Consider the following 24630-nt stretch of genomic DNA (forward strand, 5'->3'; position numbering starts at 1 on the left):
AAAAAGTTTAACAACTGCACATCTCATGTTGGCAGTTCTTGATTCAATAGTACCTTACCATAAAAGTATCTAATTCAATTATTTTTCATCCAAAGGTTCTCTGGATCTGTATTACAACACATTAAGGTCAAAATTCACCTAGGGTGGAGGCACAAAATGGCAGTATTGGTCCCGCCAATATGCAGCACTTTATGTTTAATTGCATTGACTGAAATGGAACTGAATAACAGGTGCTGTGTAAACCAGGCAATTGATCAGATACTATGCCTTGTAGCACCACTTGTGGCAAATTTCTACCCGATCTTGTCCCAAAACTCAGTGCAAGTTAAAGCAACAGCACCTTATTTTTTCCTTAGGCACTTTGCAGCCCTTTAGTCTTCATTTTCACTTTAATAACTTAAAAACGGAACTAGATTTCCCACTTTCTTTTAGGGATGGGGTTTTGCAGCTTTTCCAGGGTAATGGCTTGGTTCCTTGGATAAGGATTGGAACACTATGCTGTCCTGCACCCGTGGTATTGATCTGTTTCTTTGTTCTCTCAGTTTCCTGGAGTTTGCACTGCATACTGTTTTTCATTCTTCCATTTCTACTTGCCTTAGTTCCTACTTCCTTCAGTTATTGATACATTTGTGTCTTGTAAATATCTTTAATTTCTTTGATTCTCTTATTATGCATTGTATTAGAAAAAAAAGAGAATGTTGCATTTATATAGCTTTCCCACGGCCACCAGACATCTCAAAATGCTTTACAGCCAATGAAGTAATTTTTGAAGTGTAGTCACAGTTGTAATGTAGTAAAGACAGAAGTCAATGTGCACATATTTGAACCCAAAACTTTAAGTTTATTTCTCTCTCCACCGATGCTGCTAGACCTGCTGAGTTTTTCCAGCACTTTCTGTCTTTATTCATTTAACACCTAGCTATGCTGCCTGCCTCCTTGTGTAAATCCTCTTTTTGGTCCCTAATCGTCCCTATTCCTCCTCTTACCACCCTTCTACTATTTATATGCCTATAGAAGACTGTGGCATTCCCTTTTATGTTCGCTGCCAGCATCTTTTCATACTCTCTCTTTGCTTCTCTTATTTGCTTTTTCACTTCCCTTCTGAACTTTTTATATTCAGCTTGGTCTGCCTGACATCTGTCATAAGCATACTTTATCTGCTTCATCTTTAACTTTTATCTCTTTTGTCATCCAGGGAGCTCTGGATTTGTTTGCCCTACCTTTCCCTTTCGAGGGAATATACCTTGATTGTACCCAAACTATCTCTTCTTCGAAGGTAGCCCATTGTTCAGCCGCTGTTTTTCCTGACAATCTTTTACTCCAATTTATTTGTCCCAGATCCACTCTTATCCCATTAATGTTGGCTTTCCCCCAGTTAATTATTCTTACTCCAGATTGTCTTTGTCCTCTTCCATTGGTAACCCAAACCTTACAATACAACGATCAATGTTCCCTAAATGTTCTCCGGCTGACATTTGATCCACTTGGCCTACCTCATTCCTTCCTTTCTCGTTTGACTGGAAACATACTGCTGTAGAAAATTTTCCCGAACATGCTCTAGGAACTCTTGTCCCTCTCTGCCCTTTGCATTACTACTATCCCAGTCTAAATTTGGATCCTATTATAACTAATCTATAATTTTGTATCTCTCTGTAATTTCTTTGCAAGTTTGTTCATCTACATCCTTCCCACTGGTTGGTGGCCCTTAGACCACATTGAGCAATGTAATTGCACCTCTTTTGTTCCTTAGCTCTAGCCAAATAGATACTGTCTTTGACTGCTCTGGGGCATCCTCTCTCTTCAGCGCTGCAATGTTCTCCTTAATCAGTACTGCCACTCCTCCCAATTTTTCTTCCTTTCCTATCTTTCCCGAACACTTTGTATCCAGGAATATTTAACAACTAGTCCTGCCCTTCTTTGAGCTGGGACTCTGTTTTAACCACATCATATTTTCCACATGTCAATCTACGCATGTAACTCACTAATCTTACTTACCATACTCAATGTACTTGCAGATTAACCCTAATTTAAACTTTATTACTCTCTCCCTTTTTCTGACCCCATCTAATAATTTACTAATCCCTAATCTAATGCTATTTATCTCTCCCAGTCTTCTGTGCACCTTGGTATCCATCTCTGATGTTTCCTCCTGGTTCTCTGACCCCTGCCAAGTTAGATTAAACCCTTCCCAATAACACTAGCAAATTGACCCACAAGGTTAATATCACTCCTGCCATTTAACCATTGCGTTTTCCACTCAAGTACTTTACAGGGCACTCTATTTCATTTCTTGTGCACCAGTGGCACTGCCTCCTTTGTGTGGGCCCTGTGATCTGGGATTTGGCTGTCTCTCTCTCTCTCTCTCCTCCATTAAGTATTTAATTAAAGCCAGGTTCTTTAACAAAGCTCCAGGTCACCTATCTAATGATGTTCTCCTTTGGCTTGGCTTCACTATTTTGAAGGCCTCTCTGTAGAGAGCCTTAAGATGTTTTTCCAAATCGAAGATGCATTCTTCCCCACACCCCCCAGTTCCTTACGTAACATCTTTCATTTTTAAGAAGGCCACACCTGAAACATAAACTCCTTTGTTCTCACCAGATGCTTTCCCAATTCCTGCTTATGTTCCTGATTTTTTAATATCTGCAGCTTTTTTCTGTTGCGCCAGCCATTGCTATGCAAGATAGTATTTTAGGAGTTTTAAGCACCAACGTAATACATCACCAATTAACAATACATTCCTAGGGTTGCCAACTGTAATTAAATGTATTCCTGGAGATTTCATCACATGACTTGCCCCCATGCCCCAGTCATTTGTTGGCCAACACAGCCATCCTTGTGACACATTGCCTTCCTACGTCATTTAACCGGAAAGCAAAAAGACTCATTACTTAATTGGATGATACTTGACTGTCAGTAAAAAGCCTTTTTTCTCATTTTCAATATTTTTATGACTGATAAAGGGAAATGTTCAAAGAAAATTTCAAATAGCCTATCTTTTTAATGTCCCTATTAATTTTCTCCAGAGTTGCATGCAGGACTGTCCCCATTGAATCATAGAAACTTTATGGCACAGAAAGAGGCCGCTTGTGTGCCGAAGAAAGAGCCACCCAGCTCAATCCCACTTTCCAGAATTTGGTCTGTAACTGTGCAGATTACAGCACTTGAGGTACATATCCAGACAGGTTTTAAATGACCTGAGGGATTCTGCCTCTACTACCCTTTCAGAAAGTGAGTTCCAGACCCCTACCAACCTCTGGGTGAAAGAAATTTTCCTCATCTCTCCTCTAATCTTTCTACTAATCACCTTAAATCTATGCCCCCTAGTCGCTGACTTCCCTGCTAAAGTAAATAGGCCCTTCCCATCCACTCTATCCAAGCCCCTCACAATTTTGTACATCTCAATCAAATCTCCCCTGAGCCTCCTCTGTTCCAAGAAAAACCCCAGCCTATCCAATCGTTCCTGATAGCTGCATTTTTCCAGTCCTAGCAACATCCTCGTAAATCTCCTCTGTACCCCCTCTAGCGCAATTACATCCCTTCTGTGACCAGAACTGCACACAGTATTCAAGCTGTGGTTTAACCCATAATCTATAGAGTTCTGACATAACCTCCCTACTGTTATATTCTATACCTCGGCCAATAAAGACAAGGATTCCATATTCCTTCTTAACCACCATATTGACCTGTCTTGCTATCTTGAGGGATCTGTGGATATTATTCCAAGGTCCCTCAATTCCTCTACTGTCTCAGTAATCTCCCATTTATTGCCTTTGCCTTGCTTGACCTCCCCAAATGCAACACCTCACATTTCTCCGGGTTGAATTCCAATGGCCACTTTTCTGCCCACTTGACCAGTCCATTGGTATCTTCCTGCAGTCTACAGCAATCCTTCTCGCTGTCAACCACGTGCCAATTTGTGTGTGATCTGCAAACTTCTTGATCATGCCCCCTACGTTTATATTCAAATCATTAATATATGCAACAAAAAGCAGGGGATCTAGAATTAACTGCTGCCGAGTCCCATTGGAAACAGCCTTCCAGTCTCAAAAACATCTGTCAACAATTATCCTTTGTTTCTTGTCACTTGAGCCAATTTTGTATCCAGCTTGCTACATTCCCGTGAATCCTATGGCCTTTTATTATTTTTATTTCCTGGGGATTGATCTTCAATTCCTGAAGAGTCCAAGCCTAGCGTATTGGCAACCCTATGCATTCCTCCTGCACCTATTTCAATCAAAGGCCCCTCCTGATTGTCCTTTTGACCTGAGAGGGACGCCATCTTCAGCGGGTCAGTGACGTCACGGGCGAGTGTGACGTCAGAGCGGCGGTGACGTCGGACGAGTGTGACGTCAGAGCAGGGTGACGCCGGGCAAGAGTGTGTGTGACTCGCGGGGAGGGCAGGCCTGGTGGGCGCGCATGCGCATGGCCTGCGAGAGGGGGACCGTGCGGTTGAAGCGGACGCCATCGGAACGAGGTAGCGACAATGTTGAAGGGGTAGGCCTCGGCCTCGAGTTACACGTCACAGCGCACCCGTACACAGCAAGCTGAGCGGGGGCCCCTCACCGACAGCCGGCCCGGCGGCACTTCAAAGAGACAAGAGAGAGAAAAGAGAGACCCAGAAAGAGAAAAGCGATGGACGTGGATATGGACTTAGATCAGGACCTGATGCAGAAATTTAGCTGCATGGGAACCACCGACAAGGATGTGCTCATCTCCGAGTTTCAGAGGCTGCTGGGCTTCCAGCTCAACCCGGCCGGCTGTGCGTTCTTCCTGGACATGACCAATTGGTAAGTCCCAGGCCTCCCCAGGCCCTCCCTTCCTTCCTCTCAGTCCCTTTGATAGGCCGAGAGCGCTCACTCCGGGCCTTGTTGTGCGTCTCGCCGCAGATTACATAAGCGGCTTCAGTGGGAGGGGGGACGCTACCATCCGCCTCCCTCCTCCGTTACCGAAGGGGTGATTGCTGGAGATTCGGGGAGGGGCTTCTGTCCCGGCTCTCTGCCACAAATGTACTTTTAACACCGCCGCGCCTTGATGAACTGGCAGCCCGCTCCTTTTTCTGTCGAGTCATTTTGCAGCGTAGCTGAAAAGTTGTGCGATCTGATGATGCCGTCAACCATCTATTTATTGACTCTTTCTGAGCTGGTGTTCAGGCTGACTAACTTGGCTCTGGTTGCACACTTGTGGCTAGTAAAAGTTGATGAGAATTGACTATGCTTTATTATCTTAAATACGATAATATTGAAAACTAATAAATGTACTAATTTCTCAGTGGTCTTCTGGAAAGTTCCACGTAGCTTGCAATATTTCTCCAGTTTTGTTTGAACGCAGTAATGTCCCAAGAATTTTCCAACTAATTTCGAGTGGATTTTCAATCCTGTAGAATTTTAGAAATCTGTTTATGTAAGATTAGGTTTAAAAGCTGACAAAACTAACCATATTTTCTTCCCTTTGCCTTCTAAAGATTTTTACAGATACTAAAGGGAATGTTTACTTGTTTGGTTTACTTGTTATATTCTGTACTGTTTTTGTCAGTTTTTTAAATATTTAATGGAAGATGTTTTGTACTTAACATAGAAATGCTGAATGTTCAAGCACACTAAATGCAGCTTATAACTTTGAAACATTGGCTTTTGAATTCAGGTTTTGGATTTTCTCAGGGATGAGATGTAACACAGTTGGCGCTTGTTTGTGCTGGGGTCTTTATTTTCTGATGACCTCCATAAAACACACCTTAAATGCATTTATATTTCCATGTTTTGTATGATGTAATCAAATCTCTTTTCACATCTGTAGCATTTTTATGCAAATTAGAATAATGGTGTTAATTTTTCTGTTTAATGCACCTTTGCAGTGCTTTGGGATGTTTTATTACATTAAAGGTGCTACATAAATGCAGTTATTCACTATTTTACAAGACAAAGAACTTGCAATTGACAGTGCCTTTCAGTCTTTTAAGACTTCCCAAAATGCCTCACTGCCAATAAATTACTTTTAGAAGTGTAATTTTTATCATGTAGGTAAATGCCATGGCCAACTTTTGCACAACAGGATTCCACAAACAGCATTGAGATAAATTGGCAGTTGGTTTTTTAATATATGTGATGATGTTGGTTTAGTGATACATTTTGGCCAGAACTGGTAGAGGCTAATTTTCCTTGCCCCTCAAATTAAAAGTAGAAGATATTTAGAAATTCAGGAATTTACTTCAAGTATAACAAGTTGCCAATTGCTGAGGAACTGCAATAGTTGTGGTGAACCAGGAATTAGAATCATTGGTCATTCAGCACATCATGCCTGAGGCAATATCCTGACACTGAGTCCTACTCGCATCACCTAAAGTAGGCTGGATACCACACCAGAAGAAACATCTGTATCCTTCAGCCATCTACATATTCCCTAAACAAGAAATTTTAATAAACTGAATCAAGTTACCTTTCTGATTAAATCCTTGAATGGTGTGTACTACAATACAGTATATCATGATGGTATGGTTGCAGTTTCTCGCCTTGCATATTAATCTAAAAGGTGTAGTCGTGACAGGTGAACCAATATGCCACTACAACAACAAATTGCTTTATATAGTGCCTGTAATGTAGTAAAAGGCCCAAAGAGCTTCTTAGGAGCATAACCAAACAAAAAGTGAGACTGGCTACTTGAGATAGTAGAACAGATGGCCAAAAGCTTGGTCAAAGAAGTACCATAGATACCGGTGTTTAAGTTGACCTTTGAAGCCTCGAAAAATCCCGCCAAGAGTGGGGGTTGACTTCCATATAAGTGAACCGTCGGTGTGGGAGATTGCCATCTTTGTCATCTGCCACATGGGGTGCTCTGTGTGGCCCTGTCTTAAACATCAACACATCTTCGTAACACAGCCCATACCCCTTGCTTGATCCCTTGCACCCAGTTGTAAGGCGCTGTAAGTAAAAGATTGATTTGTGGGATGAAAAATTGAGGCTGACTGCTAATGTGAGTTTGGCATTTTGTGGCTGAAAAGGGTGGTCAATGTATATGCCAAGTATATGCAAAAACATGATTTTGAGGCCAAAATATGGAGTTGTCTTATACACTGGGTTGCCTTGTATTGCGCAATTAACGGTAGCTATTAAGGAGCATCTTAAAGGAAGAGCGAGAGAGGTAGAGAGCCAATAAGGCTGAAAGATAGAATTCCAGAACTTAGAGTCTGCATTGCCAAATGCACAGCTGCCAATAGCAGAGCGATCAGGGATGTGCAAGAGGCCAGAATTGGAGGACTGCAGAGATCTGAGACTTATATAGCTGAAGGAGATGGTGAGTGGTGAGACCTTGGAGCGATTTGAAAATAAGGATGAGAATTGTAAATTTGAGTCTATGCTGGACTGGAAACCAGTATATTTTAGTGAGCAGAGGTGGAAGTAGGAGGTCTTGGTGTTGAAGTGGGTATGTGGTCTGAAGCCCCTTTCAAGGTCAGACGGGACATGAAAGTTGTGAATGGTCTGGTTCAGGAGGGTTGGAATTTGTGGCAGGGACCAAAGACTTTGATTTCAATATTTGCTTTCCAATATTTAAGCTCACCATTGCCGGATGTTGAACTAGCAATCTTGACAAAAAAGAGAGGTGGTGAGGTCGAGCTGGGTATCATTGTATATGTGGAGCCTGACATTTTTTCGGATGATGTTTTCAAGAGGCAGCAGGTAACTGAGAAATTGGAATAGCCCAAGGACAGGTCCGTGGAGGACTCCGGAGTAGTGGTATGGAAATGGGAAAAGAAGCCATTGCATATGATTTTCTGGATAGCTGAAGAATTGAGCAAGACGAATGCAGTCGCACCAACTGAACAATGGAGGAGAGGTATCAGAGGGGCATGGTCAACTGTGTCAAATACTGTAGCTAAGTGGGGAAGGATGAGGATGAATATTTTACCACAGTCTCAGTGGATGCTATTTGTGACTTTGAACTGTTTTGTACTTTTGCAAGGGTGAAAACCTGATTGGAGGGATTCAAACATGGGAGTTGTTGGAAAGGTAGGCATGGATTTTGACAATGACAACATGTTCAAGAACTTTGGAAAAGAAAGAGAAGTTGGCGATGGGATGGTAGTTTGCAAGGACAGGAATCAAGAAGGGTTTTGTTGAGGAGATGGTTGATGACGACAGATTTGAAAGGGAGGGGGACGTTACCTGAGGAGTCTGAACTTCAACTAATTGGAAAGACTGGTGAGCTGAGATTGAGCATTGCTTTCCTGGACCTCCCTCATTCGGATAAAGTGTCAGCAGGTTCCTTCACAAGGATTGTACTATAATTCTGTCTTTATTTTGATAATATTCTTTGCAGTGATTACTGGGATGGGGTCTTTGGCATTATACTTAGCATGACTTGCATTGTAAAGTTCCTGAAAGTGAGGGAAGTTCGGATGTTTTTTATAATGATCCTGGTTTCACAGGCAGTGGCAAAACAAGGGTCTTCGCTGCTGATTTCGAAGAAAGCTGTACCGAGAGATCTATCAATCTCTGGCGATAACTTTTTGTTTGTTAATGGGAATTCCCAGAGTCGAGCTGCATTGATGTCATCAAGCAGCCAATCACATTAAAGAATTCCCACAGACAGCCAACCAGGGGATGAAAAGCACTAATAATTAAATCACGTTTTAAAAATTTTTAGCGAAATTAAGATTGGATCGTGTACCTGAGGCATGCTCTTGAGGTGAAATCTCATGAACAAACTCTGGAAAAAGATTAATTATCTTAAAAAATAGATTAAGATTTTTTTTGGAAAGTTAAATGATTTAATGGAGACCTTTAACAACATTCCACAAATACTTTTCAGGGCCAGATCAGTGTTTGACTGTAGTTATTACTCAAATCCTTTTGAAAAACGTAATAACACCTCATTGAACTAAGCTTAACTTTTTGTGGGATTTTCTAACATGAGATATACGAGCCTAAAAGGGAGGTTCTTATCAGATCAATCGACTTTGATGATTGCTGGTTCTGGAGGTGTGGAATTGTCTATAGTGCAGCCTGTGGCAGAACAGTGAATGACAAACTGAGACTTGAGAATTTTGGCATTAACCTGTACTTGTGCTAACTTCTGACTCGGGAGTCAGATTCAGAGGACAGTTCGCTGTGGAAAAACTCCACAAATTGTAGACTATTGTCCCATTCCTCCCAACAATAGAAAACACCCACTGTCGAGACTGGAAATGTGATGTATCAACTTAATCATAGATTAATAATGTGAAGTTAACTCCACTGCTATATCAGCTCTCATTGCCAACATGCCAAAGATCAATATGTTTTGCTTTATTGAAGTATCTCACTGCTACATGGCTCTATATCTGTTCTTGACAAGTGATTTCCTTCTCCAGCTGCTTTATGCCAATACAAGTGATTGAAATTGTGGGTGGGAGGAGAACAAAAATCACTTTTTCCTGCTATTGAATCGGAGAAGTAGCCAAGGTCAAGAACAAATCAAGGTAAAATATCTCCTATTGAGAATGGATTTAGAGAATGTTTGTATATGAGCAAGTAGGCTATTGTGGTTCACATTTTATAGAGGCTTGAGAATCCAGGCTGACATTTCACCACAGTCCTGAAAGTGAGCCGCAGTGTTGAAGATGTTGTCTTTTGGATGAGACATTAATTTGAGGCCCTATCTGACCCCTCAAGTGAACAGAAAAGATTCCCTTTAAAGGAAGACTTGCATTCATAAGTGCATTTTGTGACCATCAGGTGTCCAAAGCACTTAAGTCTATGATGTTATTTTGAAGTACAGTCACTGTTGTAATATGGGAAACTGTTTGGAGAAAAGCGGAGAGTTCTCAATGATCTGGTCTGTATTTATCCCTCAACTACAGTACTAAAACAGGTCATCTGGCTGTTACCAAATTGCTGCTTGTGGGATATTGTGCACAGATTGGTTGCTGCATTTCATGTATTGACTATCAACATTCCCTCGACCAACTTGTAAGTCATGCAGTGTGCTAATTCCATCAGCATATACTGAATTCTAAGTCAATGACATCTGCACTGGCTCAACCACGTTTATCAGTTGGATGATGGCTGTATACCCGGAGACCTCCTGGACGTCCATTCCTTAGCTACAAGGACACCTGAAAGCAAAATGTGAAGATGGTGGACTTTGATACTTGAAACTGGGAGATAGTTGCTGATGGTCATGACCTCTGGAGGCTGACTGTTTGGAGGGGCATTGTGAGCAGAAATGAATAACTCAACTGGCTGAGAGGAGGGCCTGGAGGAAATGGAGACCAGAGAATCCTGTACCTTCTCAGCCCGCTGCCTTTCTCTGCAGCAAATGCAGCAGAGACTCCCATGCCAGAGTGGGGTTGCTGAGCCAAGAGATGAGCAAACCATTCTCTCACCAGACAGCTGCCAATGAATGCGTGATTACCAACATTCCCCCTCCCCAGCTGCACAGTAGTCCAGTACTTTCCGTGCAGGGGCCAAACAAACCATGCATGAGAAGTGGTCCCTTTAGGATGTACATATTTGCGGTTCTGTGACAGCCTTCAAGGGACCATGCGTGCAAGAAATAGGCCATGCACAGCGAAGGCGTATTAGATGGAATATTGATGACTGCTCATAGAAAGTTGGTTGTAAATTGCTTTGGTATGTCCTAAAGTCATGAAAGGTGCTAAAAATTCTTTGCAACCATGGACATATGCTACTTTGCAGCCTCAATCCCTCTCCTTTGCCTGTTTAAGTTTCATGTGGTACTGTAGAAGGAGCATCTGTACCAGGCCATTGCCCTTACCACCCTGTTGTATGGTGAATCCTGTGGTTGCTTTTGGTGCCACATCAAAGCTCTGAAACGTTTCCACCAAAGACACCCTCATGAGAGTTTGATGGTAGGACAAGTTAACAAACAAAGAGGTCTTTCATTTTGTTGGGCTCAACAACATGGAAACCACCTGCCAGAAAATTCAACTTAGAAGGCTGGCAAGCCTCCTGCATGGATGACTACAGAATCCCCAAGCAACTTTCTGAGGGGACTGTCTCGGGGCAAACATTATCAAAGAGGTCAGTTTAAAAGATACAAGGACACCTGAGAAAAGTGCCTTCAAACTTGTACATTGCAGCCCACCTCTCTTGGGAAAACATTGCAGCAGACTGGCCTATGTGGAGGCAAGCACTGAAACTTGGTCTGTCAGTTCTGGCATGTATGAATGCAAGGTTTAGATTAAAGGCATATTGCATCATAAACATTTATTGTTTAGAAGGAAGCCATTGGTCTGTTGCAGGAGCTGTACACTTAATGTCAGCCCCTGACCTTTCCCCTTGCAACTTTTTAAGGTCAGTCAGACAACAATGATGATCTAAAATCTGAAAAAAAATAAAAAATTTAGAATTCTAAGAAACACATGAAGGAGAAAATTCAGTGCTCAGAACCTGCCCAACTTTAACTTGAAAGCACTTGGTGCCCTGGTCTATGGTTAGAAGAGATCAACTCAGCTAATAATGCTGAATGAGCGATGTGTTCTGCAGATAATTGGTGTATGAGCAATGGAGTAAAGTGAGCAGCCTGCTTACATGTGAAAATAAATGTGCCATTTGGTTCTTTGCCCCTCACGTGAGATACCTTTTTATTCATTCATGGGATGTGGGTGCCTCTGGCGAGGCCAGCATTTATTACTCATCCCTAATTGCCCTTGAGAAGGTGGTGGTGAGCTGCCTTCTTGACCGCTGCAATCCATGTGGTGTAGGTAAACTGGGCATAAAATGAAATCCAGCATTATCATGTTTAATTTGCAGAACTATGCAATTTCTTGCATTATAAGTGATTACTTAATAAATTGCAACTACTCTTCAATATATGAGTATAGCTCATTTGTTGGAAAACTCATCACCCTGAGGAGGGAGGGTTGCAGGTATGCAAGCTGTGAGTAAGAGATCAAAGCCTTTGGTTTTAATAAAAGGCTGTTGTTATATTCCAGTTATCATAGAATGGTAACAGCCTCTTGTGATATGCAGTTTGTATGCCTTCGTTTCCCTTTATTTATTCCTTCTGGGAATGCGTGTCACTGGAAAGGCCAGCATTTATTGCCCATTCCTAATTCCCTTTGAAAAGATGGTGGCAGCTGCTGCCTTGGATCGCTGCAGTCTGTGTTGTGAAGGTACTCCCACAGTGCTGTTACGTAGCAAGTTGCAGGATTTTGACCTAGCGTCGGTGAAGGAATGATATATTTTCAAGTTAGAATAGTGTGTGATTTGGAGGGGAACTTTGAGGTGGTATTGTTTTCGTTTGCTTGCTGCCCTTGTCCTTCTAGGTGCTTGAGATTGCAAATTTGGAAGGTGCTGTTGAAACTTTGCTGCGGCATGTTTTGTAGATCCTCTTTCGAGTTATCAACAGTCACATATTGCAACTCTGTCGAGTACAATCACAGTTCTCGGTTTTCCGGGAGTGGGACATGAACCCACAACCCTCTGATTCAAAGGCGAGGGTGCTATGAACTGAGCCACACTGCAGCCATTTTGCACCGGTGCTGGAGGGAGTGAATTATTAAGGTGGTGCCAATCAGACAAGCTGCTTTGCTTGTTACTAATTACTAGCTCATCACTAAGACTGCCTGCTTACACTTCTTAACATCTCCTAACGTCATCCCTGTCTCAGCTCGTCTGCTGCTGAAGCCCTCTTTCATGCCTTTGTTACCTGTAGACTTGACTATTCCAACGTACTCCTGGCTGGCCTTCCTCTGTAACTATGAGGTCTGTAAACTTGAGGTCATCCAAAACTGCTGCCCGTGTCTTAACTTGCACCAAATTGCGTTCCCTCATCACCCTTGTGCTTGCTGACCTACTTTGGCTTCTGGTCAAGCAATATCTTGATTTTAAAATTCTCATCCTTGTTTTCAAATCCTTCATGGCCTCTCCCTCCCTATCTCTGTTATCCTCTCAAGCCCCACAACCTTCTGAGATATCTGTGCTCCTCAAATTTTGGCCTCTTGTGCAACCCCAATTTTAATTGCCCTTCCATTAGCGGTTTTGCTTTGGTTGCCTGGGTCCAAGTTCTGGAATATCCTCCCTCACCTCTCCGCCTCTCTACCCCGTGTGAGGTGACTAAGAACTCACACTGTATATTTTTGGAAAATATACATAGGTATCCTCATGGCTATTGCTAAAAATTTTAAAAACTGGACAAAAACCTTTTTAAATGGCTGAAGTAATGCCTGTCTGTGACCCTCGAAGAAAAGGAGCTTTCTGGCAGTATCTAGATCGCACCTTGTCATCTTTGACGAGACACTGACGACACCCCTGTGGGCTGCACAGACCAAATTCAAAGAGAACTTTACAAAGCCCAACTGCATTTCCTAACCCAGGTTAGCCAACTGGAGTCTACTCGTCTGCTCTGACAAAGGACCCCGCAATCTTCCTTTCAATTATTAATGGTTGAGACATTTAACCATTCAGACACCCAGACGAGGAATACACATCCCTTGTCAAAGACAATGTGGAGAGGTGGGAGTCATGTGACATGAACTTCTAGCTGGTGGAACTAGTTATATTGCCTTGCTGTACTACAAACTCAGTCTGCCATTTTACCATCTAACTAGCAGCATCACAGAAAAGGGGCTCTGCCCAGATTGAATAGGTGGCCCCACGTCTACTGTAATTTCTACTGGAACGTCTGTACCATTGCCTACAGGACTTTTCATCTCTGTGTGCCTGCCTCATTGTGTGAAGTTGATGTCACTGGTTTTCAACCTGCTGACCTCCGTGAAGGAGTACCTCATTGGACTTTGATTCTGCACTTGGGACCCACGTGAAACAATATTTCTTTTCTATGTGGTCTCTGCACGTTAAATCTCTTTTTTTTCTTTGCTTCTACAAAGGAGGCAACGTTGCTACCCTTCCTCCTGCATTTGAGTGTCTTCAAATAAACTAACCTTTTGAGTTCTTGCTTTCTCGAGTTTGCTGTGGGGTTATTAATAGATAATTGGATCACACCAAAACTGAGAGGTTGGGAAATAAGCCATAAGCTTATAAAGGGGGAAGCAAATCAAAAACACCTTTCTGTTTACAGATGGGTGGTGAGGGGCGAAAACACTACTTCGTACAGTTACAGTGTCTCAAATCTGGCTATCCGAAAACTAACACTGTCTGAAGACTGGGCATTTTTTTTAAGCTGCCATGCATGAATTTTAATTATCATTAGATGAGTAAAATAACTTACGGGTTTGTTTGGCTAAGTGCTGTGGTGGCGCGCCAACTTGTTATCGGCTTTGCGCCTGTTTTTTCTCGCACTCCGAGCGGCCTGAACAACCCTTGACCCCACCCGACCCAAGCCAAAAAGCGGCATAGACTGGGTTCCATGGTTGCCTGTTTTGAGTCACTGATCCTGTATTGTAATGTGTAAATGCAACCAAATTGACAATTTGCTTTTAAATGCAGTTTAAAGCTAATGTGCCATGGCAAAAATGTTCTTAAAATCTGGAAGCCCTGTTTTGTTTGCTTCCCTGCGTTTCTTTTAGTTCTGAATGCTGAGGTCAGTCATAGATCCCTACTGCCATCTTGACTGAGATGAGATAACTTGGCACAGGCTGGTGATCAAACCTGGGACCTTCTAATTTGTATGGCACAGTTCCACATTGGATAATGTATTTAAGGCTGAGCTACTAAGAGCCTAATATAAATGTTCTTATATATTTTCTGAGGCAGAATTTTCCTTTGTTATGCTATGCCATGCCTGTTAACACTGTTTAGGGTTTGGTATTACGTGTATCTCTGATTCCTTGTTCCAGATGTTATGTTGTATTTAAATTGGCTCAGATAATTCAATCAGTGGTGCCATGTGAATAAATTTCAAATATAATTTTCCTACCTTTAACGTCTTTATGAAAGATTTGCATTTTCTGCATGACTCTTCTGCTATAAAGATCATTGCCAATAAATATAAAGCAATGCATAATACCACCAGGACTATACATTTAGTATTTCAGTCATAGCTGAGGTCCCAAATCCCTTTGCAAGTTTTCCATGTTGAAAACAGTAGAATAGGAAAAGCCAGTTAATAGTATTTCCCAAAATTTTCAGACACTGAGAGTTGAATCTTCTGTGGAGTGGCAATCACCGTTGGATTGCCACTCTGTTCCTTTTTACTCACGTTAGTCTGAAGCTGCACATTTCTCACCTGTACTTCCAACACAGGCTTGCTAAAAAATGTATAGCACAGCTGCCCCTGGAGCCCTTCAGTGCAGTGCCGGATCTTGGAGGGGAAGCCACGCCCCCTATTTACAACGCTAGCTCTGCATTCTGATTTTGATAGGAGAGCAAGTAAGTGTGTAAGGTGGGTGGGTTGGTTGGTGGAGGTGGCAGTTGCTGGGTTGGGTGGGAAATTTGGGGGAGTGGGGAAGGGTTAGTTGAGGGGATAATCCGGGTGGGGGGTTGGGGGTTGGTTGGTTGGGAGGTGGGGGACTAGTATAGTTATCCAGGAGTTAGAACTTTTCCTGGAAACCATCCAAAGTCTCCAACTTTAAATCCGAGTTTGAGGGTTCCAGAAGGAGGGTAATTGCCCCATGGAAGTTGAAACTTGCTGAGCAATTCCTGTGTGGTCCTTGCCTGGGGACTCCTGAAGGGTCCCCTGGCACATCATCTGGGGTACCTGTGGGGAACGGAAAATCTGGGCCTGTGTGTTTTTGGGCTGTAGATTGCCCCAAAATTCTTCTATCCTTGACAGATTTTGCCTTAAACCAGCACTTGCCTCACATCTGCCCGGTTATTTTGCATTTTATTACAAAGCTATCCATTAAAGACAAAAGTAAAATTCCTTAAATTTAGGAGAAGTTAGTTGGGCACAAGGCAAATTGGGTTAAAGAATTAAAGTAATTTATATAAGCCCTAAAATCCGTTGTGAAAGTGGTTGTGTTTAGATGAGGGAAATAAAAAAAATGCTGCCATTAAATCATGTGCAACCAAGATTAACCCAACAACAATTTATATGGCGCCTTTAACCTAACGAAACCTCGCAAGGTGCTTCACAGAAGCATTATAAAACAAAGTATGACACCGAGCCACATAAGGCGACATGAGGTCAGATGACCAAAAGCTTGGGCAAAGAGGTAGGTTTATTGGAGTGTTTTAAAGGAGGGAAGCAAAGTAGAGAAGTGTAGGGCTGGTATTCCAGAGCTAGGGGCCGAGGCAACAGAAGGCATACCCACCAATGATGGAGCAATTAAAACTGGGGATACACAAGAAGCCACAATTTGAGGAATAGATATCTCTGATGTGGAGGAGATTATGGGATAAGGGGAGGTTGAGGCCAGGGCTGGATTTGAAAACCAGGTTGAGAATTTTAAAATCTAGAAGTTGCTTGACTGAGAGCCATTGTAGGTCAGCAACACGGGTGAGAGAGGCATGGGATTTTGTGCAAGTTAGGACATGGGCAGCAGAATTTTGGATGACTTCAAATTTGCCGATGGTAGAATGTGACCAGCCAGGAGTTCATTGGAATAGTGAAGTCTGGAGGTAGCGAAGGCATGAATGAGCATTTCAGCAGCAAATGAGCTGAGGCAGGGTTCGTGAAGACAGGCAATGTTATGGTGGTGGAAATAGGCGGTCTCAGTGATGTAGTGAAAATGAGGTTTGAAGCTCATCTTGGGATCAAGTGTGACACCAAGGCTGCAAACAGACCATTGCAAGGAGAGGGATGGAATCAGTAGGTAGGGAATAGAGTTTGAAGCCATGGCTTTCTGTCCAGCTCCAATCTTCCCCAATATTTAATTGGAGGACAACTTCAGTATTAGATGTCAGATAAGCAATCTGATCGTTTAGCAACAGCGGTGGAGTCGAGAGAGGTTGTGGTGAGGTAAAGCTAGGTGTTGTCAGCATACATGTGAGAACTAATGCTGTTCCTTCAGATGATGTCGCCGAGGGCCAGCATGTAGCTCAGAAATAGGAAGGGGCCAAGGATCGATCCTTGGGGGATCCAAAAAGGAACATACGAATTAGGAGCAGAGTAGGCCACTCGGCCCCTCAAGCCTGCTCTGCCATTCAATAAGATCATGGCTGATCTGAATGTAACCTCAACTGCACATTCCTGCCTACACCTCATAACCTTTCACCCCCTTGTTAATCAAGAATCTATTTAGCTCTGCCTTAAAAATATTCAAAGACTCTGCTTCCATTGCCTTTTGAGGAAGAGAGTTCCAAAGACAACCCTCAGAAAAGAAATTCCTCCTTATCTCTGTCTTAAATGAGTAACCCCTTATTTTTAAACAGTGACCCCTAGTTCTACATTCTCCCAGAAGAGAATCCACCCTGTCAAGATCCCTTAGGATCTTAAAGGTTTCAGTTAAGTCGCCTCTTACTCTTTGAAATTCCAGTGGACACAAGCCTAACCTGTCCAGCCTTTCCTTATAAGACAGCCCATTCCTGCATTTAGTCTAGTAAACCTTCTCTGAACTGCTTCCAACACATTTACATCTTTCTTTAAATAAGGAGACCAGTACTGTACACCATACTCCAGATGTGGAGCTACCAATGCCCTGTCAACTGAAGCATAACCTCCCTACTTTTGTAATCAATTCCCCTCATAATGAATGATAACATTCTATTAGCTTTCTTAATTTACTTGTTGTACCTGCATACTAACCTTTTGCGATTCATGCACTAGGACACCCAGATCCCTCTGAATCTCAGAGCTCTGCAATTTCTCACCATTTAGATTGAGCTTTTTTATTCTTCCTGCCAAAATCAATGATTTCACATTTGCCCACATTATACTCCATTCATTTTCCCACATTATACTCCATTTGCCAGATCTTTGCCCACTCATTTAATCTATCTATGTCACATTGTAGCCTCCTTACATCCTCTTCACAATTTACTTTCCTACCTGTCTTTGTGTCGTCAACAAATTTAGCTACTATTCCTTTGGTCCCTTCATCCAAGTCATTTATATAAATTGTAAAAAGTTGAGGCCTCAGCACTGATCCCTGTGGCACACCACTCGTCACATTCTGCCAACCAGAAAAAGACCTATTTATGTCTGCTTCCTGTTAGCTAACCAATCTTCTCTCCATGCCAATATGTTACCCCTTACACTATGAGCTTTAATTTTCTGCAATAACCTTTGATGTGACACTTTATCAAATGCCTTCTGGAAATCTAAGTACAGTACATCCACTAGTTCCCCTTTATACAGAGCACATGTGACTCCTTCAAACAACTCCAATAAATTGGTTAAACCTAATCCCCCTTTACAAAACCATGTTGACTCTGCCTGGTGCCTTGATTTTTTCTAAGTGCCCTGCTATAACATCTTTAATAATAGCTTCTAACATTTTCCCTATGACTGATGTTAGGCTAATTGGCCTATAGTTTCCTGCTTTCTGTCTCCCTTTTTGAATAAAAATGGAGGCAGGGAGAGAAGCCATTGAAGTGATTTTCTGGCAACAATTAGATAGGTAAGAATAGAACCATGTGAAAGCAGTCTCCCCCAGCTGGACAACAGTGGAGAGGCATTGGAGGAGAATGGTGTGGTCAGCCATGTCAAAGGCTGCAGACAGATTGAGAAAGATGAGGAGGGAAAGTTTACCTTTGTCATCATCACATAGGATGTCATTTGTCACTTTAAGAGCTTTTTTGGTACTGTGGTAGGGGTGGAAGCCTGATTGGAGAGATTCAAACGTGGAGTTTTGGGAAAGGTGGGAATGGATTTGGGAGGTGACAGCGCATTCCATGACTTGAGAGGGAAGGTAGGTTGGGGATGAGACAGTAGTTTTCAAGGATGTTGGGGTCAAGGGTTTTATGAGGACAGAAGTGATGACAGCATGTTTAAAAGGACAGAGGGACGCCTGAAAAGTGAGGTCTGTTTACAATATCGGCTAATGTGAGGGCCAGTAGGCGAAGTAGGGTGATTTGTTTAGTAGGAATACGTTCAAGGGAACGGGAAGTAAGTCTCATGGATGAGATGAGTTCAGAGAGAATAACAGATATAGAACAACTAGCGAGTTCAGGACGAGGGTAGTTGGGGGGTCATTAAAGGTGGTTTGGCCAGGTAGGTCAGTGGAATAGCGGAAGGGGGCAACCAATCGGAATCTCTCGATCTTAGTGTCAAAGAAGTCCATTTATTATTTGAGGTGAGGGAGGGGGGGAAAAGGGAAGAGGGGTTTGACTGTTGGCAGGACAGAAAATAAACTGGGTGTTATCTTTAGTTTATTAATGAACAGATGGGAGCAGAATTTCCTAGTCTTTGAATTGGTCCAAGTCTGGCAATGGATGACTAAACCAGTTGTCTGCCATATCCTCTCAAGTCTGCATTGCTTGGACTTGAGAGAGTGGAGATGAGGATCATAACAGGAAACGGGAGGTGAGAGAGAGTAATGATTTCACTATGGACCAGGGTATCAAGGTTGGAGGTGAGGTGTGGTTGAGTAAATCAATAGCTGTAAAAATGCTGTGATGAATGGGGGCTAAAGGCTTGACAGTTGGGATATTGAAAGTGCAGTTGGGGGACAGTTATTTTTCCAAGGACAGAAAGGAAGGAGGCCGGTTTGGAGCATGGAAGGGGAATGTAGGTGGTGAGTGATACATGGAAGTGATCAGAGATGGCCTTGTCTGCAGTTGATATGATGGGACTAGAAAGACCATGTAAGATTGCTAATTTAAAGGGGTGGCAATGAATATGGCTTAGGGAACTTACATGGAGGGCGAGGTTTAGGAAGGAAAGGAGGGGTGTGAACCCGAGGAAAGAGAACATGATGGCTTGAGATGGAGATTGAAACCACTGAGGATGAGAAGTTGTTCAGTGCAGAGGCTGAGGGAGAAAAGCAGTGAAGACATCTGATAAAATTTTTATTGTACTTGGGAGGGCACAAGGATGATTTCCCACTAAATTGCTGATGACCCAACTTTCCCTCCTTGCCCCCATGTTAATCAATATTGTAAACGGTTCTCTCTCTTCAGGTGTTGTCCCCTCCTTTAAATCTGCTGTCTTCACGCCTCTCAAGCAACCAGCCCTTGATCCCACCACCTTGCAAACTATTGCTCAATCTCCAACCTCCCTTTCCTCTCCAAAATCCTTGAATGTGTTGTCGCTTCCCAAACCCATTCCCACCTTTGCTGGAACTCCATGTTTGAATCACTCTGAAGGGTGATTTTGAAAGAGAGGTAAGAGGGGTGGAACAAGGTGAGATGCTCAAAGGAAGTGCAAGTGCCAGAGGATTAAAGAATCATGTCCAGGTGCGATCTGGTGATGAGCACCATGATGGTCTTGACTTGGCAAGTGGTAGAAGACGTAGCCAGGTAGGGAGGCTTCTTTAAGGGGGAAGGTGTCATCACCACTCAACGGGATTTCTGTTAAGGCCATGATGTTGATGCCATCATTCACAATGATTTAATGGATGGCAAGGGCATTGTTCATAAGTGAACAAACATTCAGGAGGGAGATGCGTAGAGGGGTGGTGAGAGCTGATCAGCTGGCAGAGCGCACGGGGTCAGCAGTGGGATGGATAACTTGGGCAGGAAATGGATTGGCAAGGTTAGGCCCCAACAGGCGGGAAAGTAGGCGAGAGAATGGGATGAGGCAGTTAGGATTGCTGCTCACAATGAGCTAGCGCTGGGTGCCTTGATGAGCTCTTCGGAGGATGCCTTAGAAAGGCACAGAGGGAAGCTGTAGGCTTAATTAACAGCGAGTCAAGCCTGAAATAGTGGAAGAGAACAGGAAAGTCAGAGTACTGAAGGATTGAGTTAGGGAATTGGGAGGGTAGAGTAACTGAGTTTGGAGAAATGAAAGGACGCATGACAATAGAACAGAGTTTAGGAGGGATAAAGAAAGTAGTTGAAAAACAGGGCAAAGGTGGAAGTAGTAATGGCTTTGAGTGGCAACCAAAATGTGCACGCAAATGGACGTGTGAAGATCTTGTGTTAAATAGGTCGTTACATAAAAGTTAGGGTACATAAGAACATGGTAATAAATAGATGGTGATAAAAATGAGCCCAGAGTCCAAGCCGGAGGTTCCGTGTTGCAATACAGATACTTGGGTAGGGTGGGGGTGGCGTGGAGCATCAATGAGCTGTTATGAGTTTGGAGACAGTGAAGTTCAGAAGCTGTTTGAAGGTAGGCTATCAGAGAACGCACTGCTAGGGTATTTTTGTAGGAATGAAGGTGCAGTGGGTGCACAGAGTTTCTTGCAGGACAGAAAGTTGAAGCCACATTATCTGATTAAAAATTATCACCAAGCCATGTAAAATGGAGACCAAGATTTTGGTTAAAGGGGCAGGTGTTAAGGTGCACCTGAAAGGAGGGAGTGGTGGAGAGGCATAGAGGCTTAAGGAGGGAATTGTGGAGCTTCGGACCTCTGGAGGTATGGCAACCTATGGTGTGACAACGTAATCGGGACTATCCAAGAGACTAGACTGGAGAATCAGGGATATTCAATGTGAAGCGGGGTGGGCGCAGTGGTTACAGGACTGTAGGAGGATATGGGGACTTCAGGTCTAATTTTGCATGTTGTTACGATCTGATTAGGGACCAGTGACTTGTTTGAAATAGACAAAATTACAGGTATTTACTAAGAGAATAAAGCCATATGATTTAAACAAACAGAAGTTTTTTTTTACCATATAAGAGTCAACAAAGCAAACAGTCAACACCATCTATCTTGTCATTTCTTCATTTTAAGGAGTACATGAGGTAAACGTGAATTAACAGGCTAACTGTGGCCAAACACTCCACATACTGCATACTAAATGGCAGGCACAACCAAGACAGACCCTACAATTTTCTTAGCAACCCACCCAGACGTCAGCGATCACTGAGTCTCAAAAATCCTTTAAAACTCTGTCCTCCTCATGAAGGATTTCAGCTCATCTCCTTGGAGAACATAGTCTTTGAGTTCACTGACAGTAGCTCTAATTCAGCCTGGAGGCCCTCTTGTTTCTTCTGCTTGCAATGAGACTCCAGCTCAGACTGCCCCAGTGACTGCTCACCTCCCAGCTGCTCAACCACTTTGTCCGAGACTGCTTCCTGTTGGGTTGGCCATGCTGCATCCCAGCATGTAACCATCTGCACGATCCTAGCTATCTAGCTGCGCAGGCAACCACTGCCCTACTGCTAGCTTCATGGAGCAGACAGCTTCACTGAACTGACAACTGCTTCTGGGCATCTCTAAGCCCTGAGCACAGAACTACTACTGCTCAAGGGGTTTTATGAGCCCCAACTTCCCATTGGCTTCTCTGAGCGCCAGCTGCTGGGAGCTAAAAACAGCAGTTCAGTTGCTGCCCTTACAGCCCCGGGCTAATCTCAACACGTGGGCTTGTTTTTATGCTGTCCCCCCAGGTCCCGTGGTTGGGTTTAAACGCTGCACACCTGATCACGGGCCAATTTTTTTCGCACCATCTCCCCAATTGTCAAAGGGAACCCGGAACTGACCGTGCACGGTCTGACCCCCTGCTGTGCTTGCACAAGAGCCCCAGGCGTGCCGGGAGTTGTAGTCCTCAGCTTCCATCCCGAAAACACTGGAAAAAAAATCCACTAAATTAGATTCCCTCACAATGTACTAAATTGCTGTCTTAAATCCTGACCCACCCCCCAATTCGAAGCTGGAGAGGATAAAACTCTTCTGATTACCAAGAGATGTTCCAACAAACAGGACTGACTAAGTTTCTTTTAATGAGAATAATCAACTACACAAATTATACATTTACCTCCTTGAATCCATTTATTATCAAGTTCAATCTCCAACACTTAGTTAAAGCTGCCAATGGTTCCAGAGGTGTATTGCAGAGGTAACATGGCTGTCTGTGAAAGAATGTCAACTTGCCAAGACTCAGCATCTGAAACTGAAGTATTGACATTTCAGAAACTCATGAATTTGAGATCTGCTTTACATCCCATGTTATGCACAACTCCTCAACTCAGGAAGCAGCAGTTGATTTCAACATGAAGTCTTTTCTAATGCTATTTCTGAGTCAGCTTCCAGTGTACAATTTGGTAGAATATTGGTGTGCAAGTTAGCTTTATTGTACCAAATGTACTGTGACGTTTGCTCAGCACCCTGTTTTTGTGATCCAGCCTAGGTCAAGATCTCTGGCATGCAGAAAGAGCAGGCATCATTCAGCCAATCTACACTACCGTCAAAAGTGCTGGTGCCGTCGGACTTTTTAAATAGAATAATTTTAGAATATATTTGTTGAAAGCTCTATTTGCACATTCTTTAGCACAAGTCTACAATGAATTGTTTCTTTAAATGGTCCAAATTGTTAACCAGTGCAAAATTTAAATCTCTCATAAGCAATACTGTGCAGTGAGTTCGATGCACACATGTATCAGTACATTTGTGCAGTTCACATTACAGAAGAACAGTTGTGGCATTGCACTTGTTTTATGGTCCAAATGCCAGTGAATATTTGGCACAGTTTCAAAAGTAACAATTTGGACCTATTGTCACCTTGCTAAAAATGCTCGCAATTGGACACAAGCATTTTTATCTACTTTTATTGGAAGATATGCCTTTATTCCAAAGACCTCTAACTCAGTTGTGACTTCTCAATGTTGTGTGGATGCTTGGCATTCCAGCTCAGGTAGTGACAAACCTGTTAAGTAACCAATTAACCGTAAACTTCAAGTTCCTTCAGGAGTGAGGTTAGTGTACAGGGATAATTCAATGTTTGTGTAGTTTATTATTTTTAAGAGTTCGCGTCTTCCTGTGTATTGAAAGTTAGCATGGACGTAATAAAATTTTCTTCTCCAGCTTTAAATTGGGGATGTTCAGGGCAGCTGCATTGGACATGCAAAATTACACCTCGAGTCCTGTATGGTAAGATTCAGGATTAGACACTTAATTTGTACAGTAAGCATTAAAGGAGGATGGCTGGTGGAATATTGTTGATTGCTAGCCAATGATCTCAGTATAGCGCTGAAAACAATATGAGCAGGCACAAAAGTAGGATTCAGCAGCTTGGGTTCATCCATTCCAACTCCTGGTTTACTGATACTTTGGAAATGTATCTTGATGCATGTTTAATTTGTGAAGGCATTTTCAAAGTTTGACCTAAGTTTAAAAACTGCAGAATTCTAATGTTTACTTAAAGATGTTAAAGATGCTTTGGATGCTTGGTTATGGAAAATATCATTTTAAAGTCTTGAATAAAATGAAACCTAATCATGGTAGGACTTCATGACACTAATACTTGTGCCTTTTGCTGGTAAAGTGAATCCATGGAAATTTTGGCTGTTTTTCTCTTGTGTGAATTATCCATTGAGCTCGAGTCCTCCTATGAGCATCCTACAAATGAACAAACAGTATTACCAATATTTGGTGCTGGTAAGCTGTGCGGTTTTAGCAGGTTATGTTCCAGTGCACGCTTCGGCAGTCCCTTGGAACTTGGCTTTTATCAATGTTCATATAAATTGTCTGGACTTGGTTGTGGTGTGTTCTGGGTAGAGATAAAAGGAGAGTCATCAAAAAATGACAAGCTGCACAATTTCAATAGATCCAAAGATCACTAAGAAGATTTGTTGATGGTGATGGATATGTTCAAAGAAACTGAATAAAACAGGCCCTAAATAATCAGATTCCTGGACCCTTATCAGGGCAGTTGATACATAGAGAGGAGCAATGTGATTAAAATGATGACATTAAGACTAATGTTGGAGAATTTGCACACCCTGAGCGATTGTAACTAAGTTTTTGAG

General features: G+C 42.7%; 1 protein-coding gene across 11 annotated transcripts in view; it reads left to right on the forward strand.

The window, feature by feature from the left end:
* Window positions 1-881: 881 nt before the first annotated feature.
* ilrun (inflammation and lipid regulator with UBA-like and NBR1-like domains) overlaps window positions 882-24630 on the forward strand; it is a 111097-nt gene continuing 87348 nt past the window's right edge. For 10 of the 11 annotated variants that reach the window (XR_013577295.1, XR_013577297.1, XR_013577296.1 and 7 more), the window contains exon 1: window positions 882-4787. Coding sequence is in view for 7 of the 11 variants with exons in the window: in XM_078546737.1 (XP_078402863.1) it covers window positions 4633-4787 (155 nt within the window). In the remaining 4 variants the exon portion in view is untranslated. Of the gene's footprint in view, window positions 4788-9343; window positions 9452-24630 lie in introns of all 11 variants that reach the window. The other variant, XM_078546742.1, reaches the window with a different exon arrangement.

Source organism: Cetorhinus maximus, chromosome 8 (assembly GCF_964194155.1).
Source record: "Cetorhinus maximus chromosome 8, sCetMax3.hap1.1, whole genome shotgun sequence".
Classification (NCBI taxonomy): domain Eukaryota; kingdom Metazoa; phylum Chordata; class Chondrichthyes; order Lamniformes; family Cetorhinidae; genus Cetorhinus; species Cetorhinus maximus.